The 20,914-nt window shown below is 39.1% G+C and overlaps 2 protein-coding genes across 3 annotated transcripts; both read left to right on the top strand.

Moving 5' to 3' along the window:
* The first annotated feature begins 356 nt into the window (after positions 1-356).
* On the top strand, positions 357-998 carry LOC133884628 (putative cyclic nucleotide-gated ion channel 8). Its single transcript, XM_062324108.1, has 2 exons — positions 357-372; positions 496-998. The coding sequence occupies exons 1-2, from the start codon at positions 357-359 to the stop codon at positions 996-998; spliced, it is 519 nt and encodes a 172-aa protein (XP_062180092.1).
* An 8,574-nt stretch (positions 999-9,572) lies between these two features.
* LOC133918040 (large ribosomal subunit protein eL43z) lies at positions 9,573-12,465 on the top strand. 2 transcript variants are annotated; one of them, XM_062361818.1, is made up of 5 exons: positions 9,573-9,708; positions 11,502-11,541; positions 11,625-11,713; positions 12,019-12,101; positions 12,184-12,465. In XM_062361818.1, exons 1-5 carry the CDS (start codon positions 9,706-9,708, stop codon positions 12,245-12,247), a joined length of 279 nt encoding a protein of 92 aa, XP_062217802.1. In that variant the 5' UTR covers positions 9,573-9,705; the 3' UTR covers positions 12,248-12,465. The 2 variants fall into 2 exon arrangements, with proteins under 2 accessions (XP_062217802.1, XP_062217798.1); XM_062361814.1 differs by lacking the exon at positions 9,573-9,708 and having other exon boundaries at positions 11,475-11,541.
* The last annotated feature ends 8,449 nt before the right edge of the window (positions 12,466-20,914 follow it).

Genomic DNA, 20,914 nt, shown 5'->3' with positions numbered 1-20,914 from the left:
ATTATCAATCAAACACTCAGTTGGAGAAGGTATCAAGGAGTATGCTGAAGATGGATCATTCTAAGATGCTTTCTACGTCGACAATGCTTATGGAAGAGTCGTAAAGGATTAGATTAGTATTAGTTCATTTAGTTCCGCTGCAATTTATTTGGTTATTCAATCCTTGAAGGTTACTATTGTAAGATGATTACACTACTACAGAACCGGCCATATATGCTGGCCCATCACTGTCGGTTTCTAATGAGCCAGCAGTGGTGGTGCTTTACTACTGGTCCATACGCCTCGCGAGAAAAATCAGCTAATATCAAACAATAATAAGGCGAATCATTGTCGGCTGATAAATTGAGCTGGCAGTGATGCCCTTCACTTCTGGTTTATAGTACTAACCGGCAGTGAAAGGGTGGCCGGACCCGAATTTCTATTCCAATCGTCTTTTGCTCGCAAAAGCTCACGTTCGCCCCCCTTCTCTTTCTCTCTCTTATCTCTCACATCCAGTTGCCTTATCCTCCCCACCGACCACATCCAGCTCTCTCTCTCCCTTATCCTCTCCCACCGGCCTCCTCCCCACCGGCCTCGCAATCCAATCCAAGGAGTCCACCGGCCTCGAGGCCATCTGCGAGCGCCTCAAGCTCAGCCTCTGCATGGAGTTCACCTACATCGTCTGCGAGGGGGACCCCATCGACGAGATGCTCCACATCATCCAGAACCGCCTCGAGAGCTCCGTCATCGATGACGGCTGCATGGGGTTCTACAACCAGGGCCTGCTCAAGGAAGGGGACTTCTGCAACGAGGAGCTACTCACGTGGGCGCTCGACCCCAAGGCCGGCGCCAACTTCCTGCTCTCCACGCACACCATCAAGGCCATCTATGAGGTTGAGGCCTTCACGCTGTGCGCCGAGGAGCTCAAGTTCATCACCGACCAGTTCCGACGATTGCACAACACGACAGCTTTAGCAGATGGCGGTGGGCTACCAAGCAGCTGTGATTGTTTTTCTTGATTTTTGTGAATGTTTGTTATTACCAAATGTGTGTGCGTGACAAACGTTTGTGTTTGTGTTGTTCTGTGAATTTGTGATTTTTAGTGATCTTCAGTGATTTTTGTGAATGTTGTGTGAATTTGTGAATGTTCTGTGGTTGTTTATGAGCAATACGGTGAGATCCGGTGGTGGTGAGCACGGTGAGGTCCAGTGGTGGCAGCGGTGAGCACGACGGCGAGCACAGCGAGGTCCGGTGGTGGCACGGCGGATGGATTTATTTTCTTTTTCTTTTTTGTGTGCTGGAAAAAGGCTTCACTGCCAGTCCAAAAACACCGGCAATGATGACATCCTAGGCTTCACTACCCATTATGTATTGCCGGCTAGAAAACTGACACTATAGCTGGTTTACCAACCGGCAGTGATGGGCTATTCTGTAGTAGTGTTAATTCAATTAAGTATGGATATTGTAATGATTATCATCAATGAAGTAACTATATGTTGAGTTTGATTCATGAGCTCAGCATATAGATGAGATTGGTTTGTTTCTTGAAACCGGTCTTGACACGCTAGTCGCCCGATCCACTCCTGCAGACGTCCAGCCACCCGATCTACTCTCACAAACATCCGATTTCCTCTCGTCTCGCTCGCGTTGTGGCTGAAGTAGGTGAAGTGAAACTGCTGGTATGTAACCAGCAAACCAGGGCCTATGCTTGAGCTCCCCGTCGGCAATCACCGCCTCTTTCGGCAATGGTGGCCCCTCCTCACGTGCCTTCCTTTCTCCTCCAGTGCCTTGCTTTTTCTCTCGCATCAAGGTGGATGGAGGCGAAGCAACCAGCACACCACACCATCTCCTCCATGTTAAAGTAACGGCTCACTCCTATCATCTCTCTATGCAGTTATCCTCTTGCTTGACCATGGCAACAGCCTGAGCTATTCTTCAGCTAGATCCTAGAGTTTAGGCTTGATCGATTTGTATCTCTGAGGAGCTCAAGTTCATCGGCCGACCTGCTAGGCATGAGACGCAGCCACATGTGTCCGATACGTGATGTGTCGTGTCGACGCGAATCGACGCGCAGATACACGTCGATACGCCAATTTTTTCAGACACCCATGTCCAGGTAGCACAGACCCAGAGTAAAGCTAGTGCAGCATCTAATTGGTACTTGATAATTTTTTACTTCTAGTGGAGTGAGGTATGTGATCCGTGTTTGCAATTAGCTAGGAAAACAGTCATCTACTTATGCACAAGATGTTGCTTGAGGTGTCAAAAGCAATTCTGCAGATATCTAGTATAGATAGAAACATAACTGTTCATCTTTCTTTGATTTGTCTTTTTTTTTTAATTTCTAAAATGAAGCATGTGATTTCTGCACACAATTGGATGTGATCTGTGTACAAGATCTGTTTGTATTTTTGTTGATCATGCAAATTTGCTAGTTCAAAAAATGGTGTCATGACAGCATGGTTCTATGGGGAAGCAAATTGGATTGAAAGCAATCCAAAAATAACGGGCAATTTATAATGTTGCTTCCTTTTTACAGTGATATGTAAACCATTTATTTCTTTGGTGTCATCATTTTTGTTGCATTTTCTGGTTCTGGGAGTGTAAGGGGAAAAGCCATCTGCTTCGGTGGTGAAGCTAACGTGGCCAGCTTGTGGGACTGCGCGTTGGATGCCCACTTCATGTGCGCTGCTCTCCTGTGCTCGCGCGACCAAAAAAAATAAGTGGCAGGACCCGATTGGGTGGGGTTACCAAAAGAGGATGTGCATCCTGCAAGACTAACGGATCACGTGCAGCCATTAGCATAGTCTAATACTAAAAATAAAAGAAAAAATATATTATCTTAATATTTAAGGTGTAAAAGGAGTCTCACGTTCGTTCTAAAAGCCATAAAATTATCACATTAATCTAAAAAGAAAAAGATCTTGACTACTCTTTATTATAAACATCTAACGGTTTAGATTTATCTAAAGAGTTCATATCTTTAGTTTAATCATGACAAAATATTGTAGTGAGATTAGTCACGCTATTAACATGGATAACGTTGCTAGTTAGAAGGAAAATTAAAGGATAATCTCCTCTTCTATTTTTAGATCCTATCTAAAATCAAACTACGGTATCGTTCTCAACGTATTCATTCGGCAGTGCTCACATAGCACATCCACGTCTCTATATTTTGAGTTTGTGATTGATGTTAGCACGTCTAATGTTTATTTTTTCGTTGCAACGTGTGTATACTTAGTGTAGCGAAAATAATCCTATTAGGCTATGACTGTGATTTTGGTGATTAATGATAACATAGTCATTGAGACTAATATGTTTATCAAGAATAGATATTAGTAGGTCTCAGGGATACAATACATCAAGAAGCCACCGCAGCTAGAACAAAGTTTGATTGAATTAGAGAAGTCTTAGAAGAATTGACCTCACTAGAAGGTCCGATGCAGAAGAGTTTACACTCACCGAAGTATTGTTTACAGAGGCTGATAGCCTCACCAAATAGTTCGGTGCTCTGCATGTTGAACACACCAAAGTATTTCTGACAAATTAGGAAAAGGCTGATGACCTCATCGGATAGTCCAGTGATCTGCACTGGGTAACACCGGATCATTTCTTGCAGAGAAGAATACAAGTGCAGAAGACTGAAGATCAACCCACCGGAAGGTCCGGTGCTTGGTTTGTGCACATCGGAGTATAGCACCGGAGCATTTCTTATAGATTAGAGAGTGTTTAGTGCTTATAGGCCTAGAGTGAGTTGTAGCTAAGTGTTGCAGCTTGAAGAAAGGATCAAGGAGTGATCTTAGCTTGTATCGAGTGGTACGTCAGCGTCTTAGAGTCTTGTTGACTCATCAACATCTTGGGCCTTGGTGGCCTAAGCTTGTTGACCCTTTGACTTGGTGTGGAGCGGCGGCAAGACACGTATACGGGGATGCAGACACCCTTGCCTTGGTGGCTTAAGTTTTGAAGTGATCACGACGGTAAGTGACTAGAAGAGAGACTAGTGGTGAGGCCTTTTCTTGTTGGTTTGGTGGCTAATCGTGTTTGAGACCATATCTTGGTGACTTGGTAGCTCAAGAACCGTGATCAGAAGAGACTTGGCGTCCGGAAGCATATCCTTTGTGGAGCTCCAACGTGGATTAGAGGTGGCATTCATGCCATCGATACCACGGGATAAAAATCCCTTAGGGTCGAGTTTGTCTCTCTATCTTATTTACATTTTTGTATTTACATACTTGTAATTTACCTTACTAGAGTAAGTTGTAATCCTTTTAAGCGGTAGAGTAGAGACACTAGATAAACCTATAGCACATTTAGATAGAAATTGATATAAGTTTATCTTATGAAATTTTTGGAGCTAATAAGTTTTAGTTTCTAAGTGTCCTAATTCACCCTCTCTTAGGACGTCACCGTTCCTCACAATTGGTATCAGAGTCTCATGGTCTTGATAAACTTAACATCCTAGAGTTGTGACGGTTGGGGTTGGGATGCATACCTATAGTGCTCCACATTTTGACAGCACTAATTTTCCCCGTTGGAAAATTATAATGTCTTGTTATTTGTAAGCTAAAGGCTTAGATGTTTGGAGAGTTACCGAGGAAGGAATGAGATCTCGCATCACCAACAAGGAGAGACAATTAGATGTATTGGCGAAGAGTATCATTTTATCATCTTTAAATGTTGATACATTTAATCCTATTTATCCTCTCACCAATGCACATGATATTTGGACTAGTCTCATTGAAATACATGAAGACACAAAGGATATGCGCAATGAGTAATATCATGTGTTTGTTACTAAGCTATTATCAAATAATTTGCCTATGAAAGTACTAATGACGTGTACTCACGTTTGAATATTCTTGTCAATAAGACAAATGTGTTAGGTTTGACGCCAATTGGCAATGATTAAGTGTGAGAAGAATACTTTAAGCTCTTCTTTTAAAGTACAAGTTGATAGTCTCCATCATCTACGAAAACAACGACATCAAGAAGATGATTTCAAATCAAGTGCTCGGCAAGATCACCGACTATGAGATAATTATGAACATGGGGGTGGAAGCCCCTTCCTCATCCGACGCCAAGAACTTTGCTCTCACAAGTAACAAAGCACCATACCCACACATGAAGGCGAAGATGAGGAGGCAAGAGCAAGAGTCAAGCTTAAGCGAAAATAATTGAGATAAAAGATAAAGATGAAGAGAGCAATGAAGATGATGAGCATATCAAATGATAAAGAAATAGATCTCAGAATCGTTAAGCTTATCTCTCAAGTGGAGAAAAACATCAAGAAGATCAATGCCATGATTGATCATCGAATCTCTATGAAAGACTTGGTCAAAACAATGATCACAGCAAGAAGGAGAAGAAGACTAAGAGCAAGAGGGAGACAAAGGGAAGAGCCAAAGCATTTGCAAGCATGAGAAGATAGGTGAGTGAAGATGAAGATTCAAACTCAGTGATGAGAGCTTCGCCACCCATTCTTCCAAGAGATGCTCAATAAGATGCCTTATGGTCAAAGGTATGAATAGCGATGTAAGTGATGATTAATTCGATAAGGATTCTCCCTTCAATGATGAACTACTTAATTTGATCAATAAGCAACAAAGGACCCTTAAGAAATGATCTAAGGAATTTAAGAAATTCAATGTACTGAATGACATTCACGTTACCTTTGTTTTTAATTATGAGCAATTATTGAGCAAATTCAATTTACTAAACAAAGAATCATTATGAGCTTAAGGCAAAATTTGAGTGCATTGAATCTCAATCTAAGACCCATTTGAAACAATCTACCTCTCTATTTAATTTCAATACTAAGATAGATGATTGCACTTCTTGTGATGATTTAATTGATCTATCTAGCTCATCACTTTGCAATGAGATATGTGTTGAGAATGTTCTTGTAGAACTATCTAATAAACTCATTACGCAAGAAAATGATGAGCTTAAGCAAAAGTCGAAAAGCTCAAAAAGGACTTGGCAAGATTAAAGGGCAATTACCATGCAACCATGGTGAAAAAGCTTACGGAGGGGTCCATTGTGATATGCTTCAAATATTATCAAGAAGGCCAAGTCCTTCCAATGCAAGCAAGTTAAGAAGAAAAAGAAAATAATAAACCTCTCTAATAAGATCTCCATCTTCTACACCAAGCCTAACTACAATACCAAAACCAAGAGCAATCACTACAAGCTCAAGAAGAAGAACAATGATAAAGTGGTTGCACATATAGTTTAGAGAAAGAATTAGGGGTGAAACCAACCCATTTGAGCGCATAAGAAAGTCATCACCAATATAAAGAGACCCCAATCAGTTTGGGTTTCAAAGAAGACTTAAAGCCCTAGGCGACTATGGAGATTTGGAGACTTGGCTCACAAAATAAAGTGAAGGTTCAAGCAAAGAAGATAAGTGTATAAGATTGGACGCTTTGATGTAAATCATGATCATCATATACCTAAATTCTCATCCAAAGTTAATGAGGTAATGGTAGCTAGACTTTTATTCATATTTTTTTAGTCTAACATGTATTGCTAGATGTATCTTTTGTAGTTTTATGGAGAAATCAACACGTCCCAAGAGATATGCAGTGCTTAAATGCTTCAATTGGTATTATTATCAATTTATTTCTACATTTAAGCTACCTCCATAAATGATATAACTTAAACTTCATACCTCTACTTATTATCTAGATGTGTATATATTGCTATATTCCTACAAGTGGTATTCACAAATTGGTCTCATTATATGTATGCACACATAAATGAGAGTTTAGATTATATCATATGAGTTTCATGAATTATGATCCTTGCTTATCTTTTTTTAATTGATATCAATGTCTCCTATCCTCACAATTGATTTTATAAATTATGTTCTTATAATTGGTATATTCTTTCAATTGATATCATTTCATTTGATCATAATTTATAAAGCTCTCTTACATTACTCTAACGTTTTTCTTTGAGTTCAACATATGTTTATAAGCCTTTTTTTTAGATTATTGACAAATAGTGAGAAGTTTGATGAACAAAACAAGATACAAGATGACTAGGAATGCCGACATTGACAAAAGGGGAGAAGATGAAGATACGAGAAGCAGCACGAGGCACCTAGGTTGACAAATAGGAAGAAGCTAGGAAGATGGTGGCAATGGAGAAAAAGAGAGTCACAACAAAGGGGACTAAATAGTAAGAACATGCATCTAAGCAATATGGTAAGACTTTGTGTTCTTTACGATTGATATCATTTATTATTTATCACTTGCTTTGGTTGTGTTATCATCAATCACCAAAAAGAAGGAGATTATAGCAAAAATGGTCTTATTAGGCCATGATTGTAATTTTAGTGATTAATGATAACATAGTCATTTGGACTAACATGTTTGTTAAGAATATATGTTAGTAGGTCTCATAGATGTAATACATCAAGAAGCCATCGCACCAAGGACAAAGTTTTGAATTGAAGAAGTCCAAAGAGAATTGACCTCACCGGAAGGTCCAGTGCAGAAGAGTTTGCACTCACCGAAGCATTGTGCATAGAGGCTGATAGCCTCACCTGATAGTCCAGTGCTCTGTGTGTTGAATACACCGGAGTATTTCTGACAAAGGGGGAGAAGGCTGATGACTTCACCAGATAGTTCGATGATCTGCACTGGGTAACACCAGAGCATTTTTTGCAGAGAAGAATGCAAGTGCAAAAGACTGAAGATCAACCCACTGGAAGGTTCGGTGTTTGATTTGTGCACACCAAAGTATAGCACTGGAACATTTCTTACAGAGGCGATTACAAGTGTTGAAAATGAAGATCAACTCACCGGATAGTTTGGTGATCACAGAGATCGTTGCACCAGAGCATTTCTAGGGAAAAGAAGAGAATGTTCAACTCACTGGATGGTCCGGTATGAATAGAATGAACACCAAATTAATGCACCAGAGCATTTTACACAGAGATGGTGCAAAGGCTCGAATGGCTCAAGATAACTCACCGGAAGGTTCGGTGATGGATTTGAAGACACAGTGGAGTGTCCGGTGTTCACATAGGCTTTGAGTGAATGTCCAACTGCTAGTTTTTGATGTTGTACTTACCAAATAATTTGGTGTTACTACTATTGTTCTCACCGAATCATCCGGTGTTAACAACTTTTTCTGAGTCGTTGAAAAAATGACTAGTTGGCGGGTTTTAGATTATAAAGATTATAAATACCCCTCCACTCAGTTATTTGAAGGTGTGGCATACTGTTGGAGTTTAGATGAAGCTCATATACACTTGAGAAGACATTCAAGCCATCAAAGTGCTTAAATTGATCATCCAAGTCAATTAAGTATAAGATTAAAGTATGTTTAGTGCTTATAGGCCTAGACTGAGTTGTAGCTAAGTGTTGCAGCTTAAAAAAGAGATAAATGAGTGATCCTAACTTGTACCGAGTGGTACGTCGGTACTTTGAGTCTTGGTGACTCGCCAACATCTTGGGCCTTGGGGGCTCAAGCTTGTTAACCCTTCGACTTGATGTGGAGCGGCGGTAAAACACATGTACGGGGGCGTGAATACCTTTGTCTTTCTAGCACAAGATTCAAAGTGATCATGCCGGCAAGTGACCGGAAGAGAGGCTAGTGGTGAGACATTATCTTGGTGGCTTGTTGGCTCATCGTGTTTGAGACCTTATCTTGATGATTTGGTAGCTCAAGAGCCGTAACCGGAAGAGACTTGGCGACTAGAAGCATATCTTTTATAGAGCTATAACGCGAACTAAGGATGATATTTATGTTATCGATACAACGGGATAAAAATCTCTTGTATCGAATTTATCTCTCTACCTTATTTATATTTTCACATTTATATATTTACAATTTACCTTATTAGAGTAGGTTGTAATCTTCTTTAACGGTAGAGTAGACATCCTAGATAAACCTATAGCACATTTAAATAAAAATTAATATAAATTTATTTTGTGAAGTTTTTAAACTAATTTATTTTAGATTTCTCAATTCACTCACTTTTAAAATATTACCGTCCCTCGTATTTAGCTATTAGTCTTAGATGTACGTGCACAAAGCATAGAAGAAGCTCAAAAACTGATGAAAGTTGGCCGTTGAGCACGCTTCGGCTTCTAGCAATGAACAAGCTCGGTGTTGTATTCTGAACATGTGGTCAGAACACTGCTGCCATAGGTCACCTGTCACCACCAGCTTATGAACACCACCAGATCAAGCAATCAGGCAGCACATTGTTTATCGGTGGCCTAGACGTCCACGATGTTCTGAGCGTCGCCGTCGTCGTTGCTCTCGATCGCCGTCATTACTCGAGAGGCCGGCCAGGTCACGGTGCTGTTCGATACGGCCAACGTGGCCGCGACGATGGTGCTCCAGGTTTTCGGTCTACCTTCTCTCCGTCGTTGGAGGCAGACAAGGATGGGAGAATTGGAGATGGAGAAAGCTAAAGCCGAAGCCAAGACGCCTGCAAATGGGCCGATTTGAGGGCCCATCCTTGGGCCGGATCAGAAGCTTTCAGGCTATTAGACGGCCCTGTGTGTACTTAAGCGATGGAGTATTTTGGCCCACAGAACTGTTCACTTGGCCCGGCCCGGCTCAAAGGCCCAAGCTTTACATCCGCGAAACCCTAGCCACGGTATATAACCTCCCTCTGTCGCTTCCCAGCCGAGGCCTCGCACGCGCGCCGCCGCCGCCACCCAGACCTCGCCGCCGCGCCGCAGACGCCCTCTACACGTCGCCGAGATGGTACGCCTCCGCATTCATACTTACTCGGCTCTTCCCTGTGACGAAGAGATTTACCCTCCGTGGATTGCCTGCGTAGATCTGTGAGATGTTTGAATGCGTTTTGGTGTTCGTAGGAGTCGATTCGTGTGTGTTATTCGTTGGAGGATGCGTAGTTCTCGGCGTTTTCGGTGGCCGGGGATGTATCTTGCGAGATCGTTGGGGAGCTAAGACATTGTAGGTTTGCTGCGATTTGATAGGCAGTGATTGGCTAGCTGTAGACTCCTTTTGGGGATTGGGGCGTGTGCTTTGATTTTTCGTCAAGCAAATATATTTCGGACGAGCCATTGTATTTCAGTTCTCTTAGGAACATGCAGGTGTTTAGGGTGGTTTGGCCTTTTTAGTGTTGTTAGTGTGCTAAATCACTGGAAGTCTGGAATAGTTTCTTCTCAGATGGATTTAGTCTAGCCCATTCCTAGGGGTAGAGGACGCACTTCGGGAGTGGGACACTGGGAGCTGAACGGATCACACCATGCTAGGAGAACGCTCAGAGGAGCTTCTGCATTTGCAAGCTCACACATTATCCAAATTTTTTGGTGTTTGTTTGACGCTCAATTGCGACACTTAAGGTTCTGCAGTGAGCTAAATGCCTCAAGAGTTGTCACATGCTTCAACCAAGCCATTCAGAACCAGGATGTGTCAACTGTCAATTTTGGAGTTGAGTATAAGCTTAGGCTGGACCCTGCAGTGCTGTTGGTAGTTTAATGTTAGTGAAGAAACCGGTTAGCTCTAGAAGGTGTCCTTACCTTTTAGTAACCTTTCTGAAGAAAAGTATCAGTTGACAAGGTAGTGAAAAGATACTCCTTCCGTTCTTAAGTACTTGCACCATTGATTTTGATGGTCTCAAAACTGCACATTTGATCACTATTGTCCAGGTTTTAAGTTTGACCGGTCAAAGTTAATGGTGACTAGTATTCATGAACGAAAGTTGTAATATATCAGCCTTTTGATGACCTGTTTGTATTGGAGGGTTTCATCCTAATTGTCCCGGCAAGTTCCAGGAAAATTGTAAGAACATTTCAAGCCAAAAGATAACCTTAGTCCTCTGAATCAACTACTTATTTCAGCCCAAATTGTATGAAAATTAAATGGACATATATGTATCTGTACTGGAGTTATCATGTTATGTTCTCCTTGTGCCACCCTACCCCATTGTGTAATGGAAGCTGTTGCCTCTGCGCTGCACTGGCTGTGTGACAGGTTTTTCCAGTGCTGAGTTCTAGCCATTGAAGTTCCTCAGTTATGAACACTTTCAATGTTTACTTGCAATAGCATGTGCTTTTATCTATTGGTCAGTTGCATTTTTTCCCTTTGGGATCTAAGTATTTAAATCGAGCTATTAGTAGTTTTATTCTTCAGTTGTCAGTTAGGTGATACTTGTACTATTACCAAAACATGTAGCTTGTGTTGTCTTGCCAGCTGTTTCTGAGGTTATTTTTGTGCTATTAAATTGGACTTCAAGTGATGGGATGAGTATGCTCTTGTTGCTAATTGAATGTTGTTAGTTACTAGTGACCAACACAACTTTATGATAATTAGGTTGCCAACATTGTCTATGATGTTGAGAAATTAGATTTTGTTCTTCTGGCTTGTCAACCTGAGTGCGTGCAACTCTTTATGTGAGAATAACATGAAACTGTTCTAACTATTGTTAAAGCTGCATTAGTAATTAACAGCTACACTTGAACCAATCATATTGTACTGAACAACTTTAGTAAGAATTGTGTAACTTGTTTATTTTTTCAATGTCTGTTCAGACGAAGCGCACGAAGAAGGCTGGAATCGTTGGCAAATACGGTACAGACTTTGAAGATATGCCCTATTTCCTTATTCATGTGTCCCATACTTTAAGTTTACCCTTACAAATTACAATGTTAAAGGCACTAGGTATGGTGCCAGCTTGCGGAAGCAAATCAAGAAGATGGAGGTGTCTCAGCACTCCAAGTACTTCTGTGAGTTCTGTGGGAAGGTGCGTCTTTTGTTAGCCTGCCTGATTAAGCATTTGCCTGGCTGCTTTGTGCTGCCTGTGGAACGTAATGCATGCTCCCTTTATGTACTTTATACTTGTTATCTCTATTATAAACTGTAGAGTATTCGAGTGCATGGAAGCTACTTGTCTTATTCTACGATGTAGTCTATTTTGTTTGCTTCAAATCTCTCGTATTTAAATGGGTGATAAGGTTTATGCATGTTGAGCGTTTTGTTTGTAAAATATGGATGCAAAAAGGCACGATACTTTCCCTTAATTCTTCCTTTGCTATGTATTATTTACAGTTTGCTGTGAAGAGGAAAGCAGTTGGAATTTGGGGATGCAAGGATTGCGGAAAGGTCAAGGCCGGTGGTGCTTATACCATGAAGTATGTCTTTGCTCACTCGCCTTATTTCTTCCAAAGCAACCCATTCTTTGTTAATTACTAACTTTGTTATGCATATTTGCAGCACTGCTAGTGCGGTCACAGTCAGGAGCACAATCCGTCGCTTGAGGGAGCAGACTGAAGCGTGATTGCAACTCTTTTGTCTCTTAGATGTTCTGGGGTTTTGTAGTTTTGAGTCAAGACTTGAAAGTCACTAAATTTTCATATATTTGGCCAAAGAATGTTCTTCAGTATTTTTTGGGTTCTGCTTTAGGATCTTTAAAATACGGTGGTGAAGTTTGTGCTCTGTTGATGTCTCAAGCTTGATCAGTGATTTGTGATCCTATGCCCAATTTCATGGTGTTGATTCCTTTGGTATTTACACAGCTGCATTTCTAGGTTGTAGTTCATCTCGCCTCTTACTGTTGAAAGTCCATGATGGTGTTATGTGTGCTTCAATTCAATGAGAATTAGGTTATTCTTGGTGTGGTAGTTCTGTGGTCGAGATCTTGGCTCAAGCATCCTGCTTAGCTTACGCTTCTTTGTAAGGGGTGTTTGTCAGAGTTTTAGCTTCGGATCTGTTCTAAAGATCCATACAGGAGCTGGTTGGCTCCAGATATATATGAATAAGGTTTAAGGTGAAGCGTCAATATTACTCTTTCTGTTTTCATAAGTAAGTTTTCAATATAACTATTGCAAGTAATTGTAGAAGGATAAAGAAGTAGAGAACAGAGAGAACGATTGCTTTATTGATTCATGGTGTTCTACATATTTATATATGTTGATAATACATGATGAAAGGATGTCTATTAAGGAGACATATTTTTCTAATAGATAATAGTTGATAGTTGACATCTAATTAATCATATAACTAATACCTAATCAGTTTAATATTTATAATATTTGATTATTCTAATTCTAAACTTTTTATTAAAAACTCCTTTTAAATCATGTGGGAAAATTGATAAGAAAATAATATATTGATATCCTATTAAAATCCTTTTAAAATTTAATGGAAAAATATAAGGAGAAAATAAGATGAGAAATAAATATTAATATGTCATTAAAAAATTTTTAAACTCAATGGGAAATTTTATTGAAGTTTGTATGAGAAAACTAGATACGAAAAACTGATTGGTGATCTTAGAGAATAATGATAATGATTTACATATCATATTAAAAATTTTGAAAATCTCTTAGAAAAATAGAATGAATAATGTAGATATTGTCTCATTAAAACTTAAATGAGAAAATCTTAAAAGGGAAAACCCAGAAGTGAGTTTAGATTATAATATGTATGATCTGTGGATCAAATATGTTTTTGATATCTTTTTAAAAACTCTGGTAGGAAAAATATAAAATATGATAAATATTTTTGTGTAGATATTGCATCGTTAAAACCTTTTATGAGAAACCTCATGAGTAAAACTCATATAGGAAAAAGAGCATAATATGATATATGAATAGGTTATTATTACGGGATCAATTTTCTCTAAACCTTGTAAATCTCATAGTCATCATATACCAATTTCATGAATATATTTTGAAATGTAGAAACTGATAAGGAATTAGTAAATAAATCAACGGGGGTTATCGCATGATTTAGTTTGCAAGATTTCTATCTCCCTGTTATTTTATAATTCATGAGGATAAAATAATTTAAGAGCATTATATTTAGTTATATTGCTTTTCATGTAACCTATTTGCATGTGAGCAACATAAATAGCATTATCTTTATAGATATGTTGATAATTCAATGGAACTAATACCACATAACTGTTGTATGTGGTTGATCATTCTGCGAAGCCATACATCTGTATATAATGTTTCAGAATGATATGTGAAAGTAGCCACTAGAATTTGTTTTGATGACTCCTATAAGAAAGCTATATCACCATGAAATCGGTCTGTGATTTGGCGTTATGGGGATAAATTATATAGCCAGTATCTAGATATCTCACTATGGTAATATCTCGATTTGTGTGATACAAAAATTTAGATCTTTGGTGTCATAAAGATATCTGTGAATATCCTCTTTGAGTCTGATCTAATGGTGTTGTTAGAGCTACGTTATTTAAGTTAGCAAGTTATCTGCAAATGCAATATCAGAATTGTTGCGGTTTGTAAGATATATGAGCGTTTTGATGGCACTAAGATATAGAACTTTAGATTCAATATCTTCTCATCGTTAACCCAATGTATGAATTGATCTTAATTTATATTTAGGGATTAAATAATCATAAGTATTTTAATGGATATGATTGTTTAATATCATTTGGATATTGGTGGATTGATGGATAAATATTTCTGAAAAAAATATCCACAAGTTGTAGACTTAAGCAAAATTTGGTTTTAACCAAATCATTTATCTCAAATTTTGTCATATGACGATTACATACTTTGTCGTGTGTGGTTTGGAGATGATATAGAATCCAATTGAAATTTTATTATGAACACACATATACAATTGTTGTATTTGGAGTAACCCTTTTGTGAAAGAAACTCATTTAGTTAGTTGTACCACAATCAACTTTACTATTTAAAGTTATGGAGTGACTTAAGCTGTACATAATATATATTTATATAGGTATTTAGATTCAGAGTACGAAGTCTATTAGGGACTTATATGTCTGAATCTATCCAATTCATTTGATATGCCAATAATATTGAATATGAGAACATAATTTTCACACATACCATGTGGTATGTAGCATCGTAATTGATGTCGGGTCTCTGTATGAACTCTTGTGCTACAAGCTTCGCTATTTCACCACCTTATGGGATGAAAATCTATTTTCCTTCTGTATAGAAGATATTGTGTTGTTGAGCGAAAGCAATTCTCCTTAATTACCTCCTTTGGTTTGACTAAGTTGAGTGTTGAAGCACTCTGTCTATGACTTTTGGTCTGAATTCCATTGAAGGTGTACGACCATTTTCAAGAAAAATATATATCAACAATTTATAGTCTTTAGTATCGACAATTTATACTCTTTAGTATTGATTGATTCTATGGAATCAATATAATTTGTGAAAATATTATCATGTTTAACTCTATGTATTCCCTAAAACAATAGAGTTGAGGGTGTTCCTATGACCCAACGTCTAAATTTGTGTACATATTTGTGCTTGACATTTGGATGTTGAACATACATAGGCGTTTGGATAGTGAATATCTATAATGTGTCTATCAACTTGATATTAATTTGCATTTACAGTCTTGGAAGATGTTCTCCTCCTGTTTCTAAGAATGTTTGCAAGAAGTTATATCCATTATGATCATACGTTTCCCCTCTTATTTTGGTTGTAAATACAAGATGTTCTGAATAAGGGTTCAAATTTCTAATACATGGAAATGAGGATTGAATATGAATGTGTGTGACATTCTGTTTTGATTCTTGGCATTCTTTGTGGTATTAATCTCCCTATAATACCTGAAATTGTCCTCAAAATATTTTGAGCATACTGATAATGAATAAGTACCGTGTGAGGAACTCGATGTATTATATAATTGACGAATAATTATACCTCACATGAACCCCAATGTTCTTTGATGTATGTTGTATGGTGGTGATATCGGTATGTGCAAAATGTAACCGATTTCTAGATGGGAAATATTTGGCCGAGGCCAAATTTTCACGTATTAACTGCAACGGAGTGAGCCGTATGATTGCAGTTGGATGAATCTGGTTTAATGATGCGGTATGTAAAGCCACATGTCACTAACTAGATGTTAGCAAATTGCAATTCTTTGATTAATCATGCAACTGATTTGATTCTTTTGATGAGAGATTCAATTAGACCATTATGAATATGCATATATGGTATTTAATGCAATAGTGTCTAAAACCGAACAATAATTGAATGCACGTTAAGGAATGACATTATCCATGTAAATGGATGTGATCCTGCGTTCAGGATAATTTACTTTAATTTTTTATTATTTGAACAATAAGTTTGGCGTAAGTGTGATATCTTATGTATAAGGGATACATATGGAACTATTTTATAGATGCATTAATCAGCATTGTATAGTACCTAGATGATCTATAACAAGTTTGAATGGAGTCACACATATGTTTTTGAATGCGTTCAAGAAAATAGGTGGTGCATTATAAATTTTAAGGTAAGAGGACCTTAAAATTAAATTCTCTATGACACATATGGCGTACACAAATCTGAAAATTTTAGAAATATTACGACTAATATAGTTATTAATAATCTTTCTCATCATCTCTAAGGTAAAGTGACTAAGGCAATTATGTCAAATCTTGATTTGATTAAGATAAAAAAAATTATTTTATACGTAATATGTGATATGGGTTTAATGTATGTATAGTATAATCTAGATGGTATATAGGGAAGTTTGTCGTATCCATTATTTTGATTAAGAGGAGAAATTTCTTTTTTGTTGTCATCATGAGTTTCAATATAGAAACTATTCTGATGGATATCTCTATAACTTAGTAAAGTCTTAGTTGAATCGGGATACAGTAAAGAATCAACGATTATGACTTGAGTATCCATAGGGAAAGTAATTATGACACGACTAGAGCCAAAAATAATTGTATCACGTCCAGGGATTATCAAAATATTTTCTTGTCTCTTAGTAAGAGTTTGAAAATAGTTTGGTTACCCTAAGTATAGAGTTTGTGGTGTATATATCTACTAGGCATATTTCTTCCTCTATCGGATTGACTCCTGTAAAGATCTATGTATAGAAATGAAGAATTTAATATGAAATTTTTATAAGATATATAGAATACTTACATGCTTTATTGAGTATCAATATGCTGATACATTATTGGTTTGTACAATATAGTATAAGATGACAACAATCTATTACAATACTATGTAAGACATAGATATAATAATATCTAATTAATTGGAAGACTAATTTAGATCTTCAAACAAGTCGTTGGAAGCCAATTCTACGATCATGTTTTCAGTGCTCTCAAGGTCTTGTTGTTGAAGAGTAATGTCATTGTCCGGTTATGTGCTTCAAATCTTTCGCCTTGAGCTGGTCGGCTTCGTCTAACGAACTTGAGGTAGAGATCAATCAAGTGTCTTGGGATATAATATTTCTTAGTTGTGTGGCTGTAACAATCACACTTATGACAAATTTCGGATTTGTCTTTATCGTTTTTGAAAATGACCTTCCCCTTGTTGGGTTTATGAGATTTCTGCTTTTTATTGCACTTCTTGTTGCCTTTTGAAGTTCTTGGGGCGACATATGTTGCTATTGAACTTTGTGGTATTCTGAATATTAGAATTAACTTCAGTAAAAGAGCAGTGCATGTAGGGCGCTAGTGATGTTATTTCAAAAGAAGTTCATCATGTTTTTTTGCCCTGAAGTAAAGTTTGAATTAATTCATAATACTGCTGATAATTCCAAGAACGGTATTTTTGTTGCAATACCCTATGGGCAGGAAGCATTGTGGACAAAGTTTTTTCAATTTTCTCCACATTTGTGGGAGCTTTGTCACAAGATAGCAACTTAGAGCAAATCTTGTGAACAACATGGTTGTATTCTCCGATAGACATAAAGTCCTGGAGGCAAATGTTGGACCACTCGCATTGTGCTTCAAGCAGAATGACTACCTTTTGCTATTTATAACGTTCTTTGAGCGAGTTCCATAAATCATATGGATTCTCATCCATCAAATATTCAAATTTTAAATCTAGATGAAGATGGTGCCTTATGAAATATAAAACCCCATATTTGATTTGATCTTGAAGAGGCGGGTCTTCTTCTTGAGGAGGATTAATCGTCATTATGAGTCAATGGGACGATAGACTTATTTTCGTGTTCATTGCCCAAGTTAGATAATTATAGCCATCTAACTCGAGTCTGTCGAACTCAGCATTGGACATTTCGTCCTACATAAATGACCAATGATTGAATGAATTTACACTTTGGGTAAATTAAAGAATCATGGTAATGTTGTAATAAATGATGCAAAATTTATAAAGTCAAGTTGAGATTTGAATTACATAGTGTAGACCTTAGAGTGTATAATTAACACGTTGAGGATAATCACCAAAAATGGTGTAGATCTCATAATAATAGGAGACATAATCTGGTATTTGTCAGTAGATGTCTATGTTCCTATTAACTTGTGTTATGCTAAGTAGAATATTTGGAAGAACACGTTGAAGGTAATCATTAAGTCAAGATGACAAAATGTAGAACTCACAGTAATAGTGGATAATCTGCAAATATACCGTATATGCTATAGTTACATTACCTTGTGTTTCACAAATATTTAATTGAGGTAATCACTGATTTGATTTTGCATTTTAATTCTACTTGAATTAAGCGCTATCAGGCACAAACGCCTTTTAGGCTTAATTAAGGTGAATTAATGTATAATCTTGCAAAAAAATGAATCTTTATTGCAAAATTAATATGGTTGTAAACATAATTGCATGTTATAGGGATTGCATGAGGTAAACACATTGAACATTACATAATATTCTAAAAAAATAGGGTCTGAAATATTAAATTAAAATAGTAAATAATACATGATGTAATTATAGTAAACTTCATGGGCCTAAACTTCCGGGGCTTAAATTACAACAGTTGCATATGTAAAATAGCCTTAGGACACAATTTACTATCATGTGGCAATTTAAATAGAAAATAGGGGTGTCCATGTAAAAAAGCATTGACCTCAGGTTTCCGGCCAAATGGGCCAAGGCAACTTGGGCTGAGGCATATCCGGCCTTTGGGCCCATTCAGCCGGGTGGGAATGCCACCCAATATAAAGGATGTAGGGGGCAGTTAGGGTTGCCACCCCCACCCGCGCTGGAGCCTCGCCATTCATGCCAGGCTTCCGCCATCGTGCTCCGGTCACCGGCTGGCAAGAATTCGGGCATGTCATAGTCACCGCCGAGCTATGAATGGGTAGAGCAAGCTGCTGCCGCCTGAGTGGCTGTATGAGCACCTGCCATTCGGGAGGAGGCCCGATGGACTAGCCTCCCCGTAGGGTGCTGCCGGCCATCCGTTGGATCTGGCACCACCGTCGGGTAGGTCGGGCTGCCATGGGCCATCGTTTGGAGGTTGAGGTCATTGACGCATGGTAGGACATCGGCGAACCACCGTTGGCAGTCCAATCGACGTTGTTGCAGTGCATCGCACGGTTGGTCGCTGCCGTAGTGGGCAGATCAGGTCGTAACCGCGATGAGGAACCGTCAAAGGGTTGGTGGCACCGCTGCAGCCGCAGCTTGGAGGACGGATAGTGCCGTCGGCCATGAGGAGCTACCGGATGTACTCTTCATGCAGCGTGCGCCGTCGGTGTGGGTCGACTCGGGCAGGCCGCCGCTCGAATGATATGTCGTCGCCGCTTGGGCAAGTAGCCACAGACCGGCGGATTGAGGCCGCGTCGCAGCCATGGGTGTGCGGTTGAAGTGGGCGTGTCACCACACCACGTTGAGCGTTGCCTCATGGAGGCTGCCGGTTGGCAGGAGACGGAGCGATTGAGTCCACCGGGACGGAGGTCGCGCTATTGTGGTGAGCGGCTCCAATGCGGGCACGTCGCCAGGCCGCTTTGGGGGCCATCGCTGGAGAGCCACCAGCCACCGATAGGGTAGCCAGCCATGCAGTGTTGTTCCCTTCCCCCTCTTGCATGCACAAAGAGACTTGAAGGCCCTTTTCCCCACGTATGCGCACGCACATTGGCGCACTTAGGCACCGTCGGAGGGGAGGTCGAGGGCCGCAGAGCCATTGATCATTGCCAGGATAGAGGTCACGCTGCGATGTGTGGTGCTGATGTGGGCGTGTCGTCACGAGTTCGAGGACGACATCAACACCGACGCCTCCAATGGCATCCAAACGATGTAGCACGTGAAAGTTACTAAAGAACAACGGCTTCCTCACGAGCAATCGAGGTATGTCCTCTGTATGCGCGATAAACATGTATGCCATGGTTGAGGCATTAGACTTACTTGATGATGACCTGAGTCTACTCTGTTGCCACCTTCGTGCGGTTGTCCAAAACGAATATCGTCGTCTCGTTTGTGCATTGATGGGCACCGCCTTCGTGCGGTCGCCGGAGAAGCACACGACTGTCGTATCCCTTCTATGTTGGACATGAAGCACCGCCGTCGTGTGTCTACCGAAATGATCAATCTTGTTGTCTTTTGTTCGTCCTTCTCTTGGCGTTTGTTGCTCGAATGGAGAGCGAACATGGCTGATAACATATTGCAAGTAATTGAAGAGACAAAAAAGTACAGAATAGAGAGAATGATTGCTTGTATTGATTCATGGGGGTGTTTATATATTTATACATGTTGACAAGATATGATGAGAGGACATGTCTATTGGGGAGACATCACTTCCTTATAGACACAACTCTTGGTAGTTGACACATAATTGATCACATGACTAACACCTAAAAAATGTCTATTCATATCAATAACACCATATCTGCACTAAAACATTACAATTGAGTAGGTAGCAGTGGACTCATCATATCACAAACATACCAGTCCTAAGCAAGAGTAATAGCTGTAGTCATCTCATTACGAAATGTATTCATAGGTATTATACTTGATTGTGTAGTTGACCTATTAGATACTACTTAAGAAATAGCATATATGTTATATCTTTTTGGAATGGTAAGAACATAATTCGGATAGGTAGAAAAAATGATACATCTCTAAATATTTCTCTTGGTTCAGTGAGCATGTCCCTGTCTCCTCGTCCTGGTCCACTCTGTCGAGCACCATGCCACCCATCCGAATTATGTTCTTACCATTCCAAAAAGATATAACATATATGCTATTTCTTAAGTAGTATCTAATAGGTCAACTACACA

The sequence above is a fragment of the Phragmites australis genome, chromosome 1, assembly GCF_958298935.1.
Source record: "Phragmites australis chromosome 1, lpPhrAust1.1, whole genome shotgun sequence".
In the NCBI taxonomy this organism is placed as follows: Eukaryota; Viridiplantae; Streptophyta; class Magnoliopsida; order Poales; family Poaceae; genus Phragmites; species Phragmites australis.
This window is presented reverse-complemented; position numbering and strand designations above follow the sequence as displayed.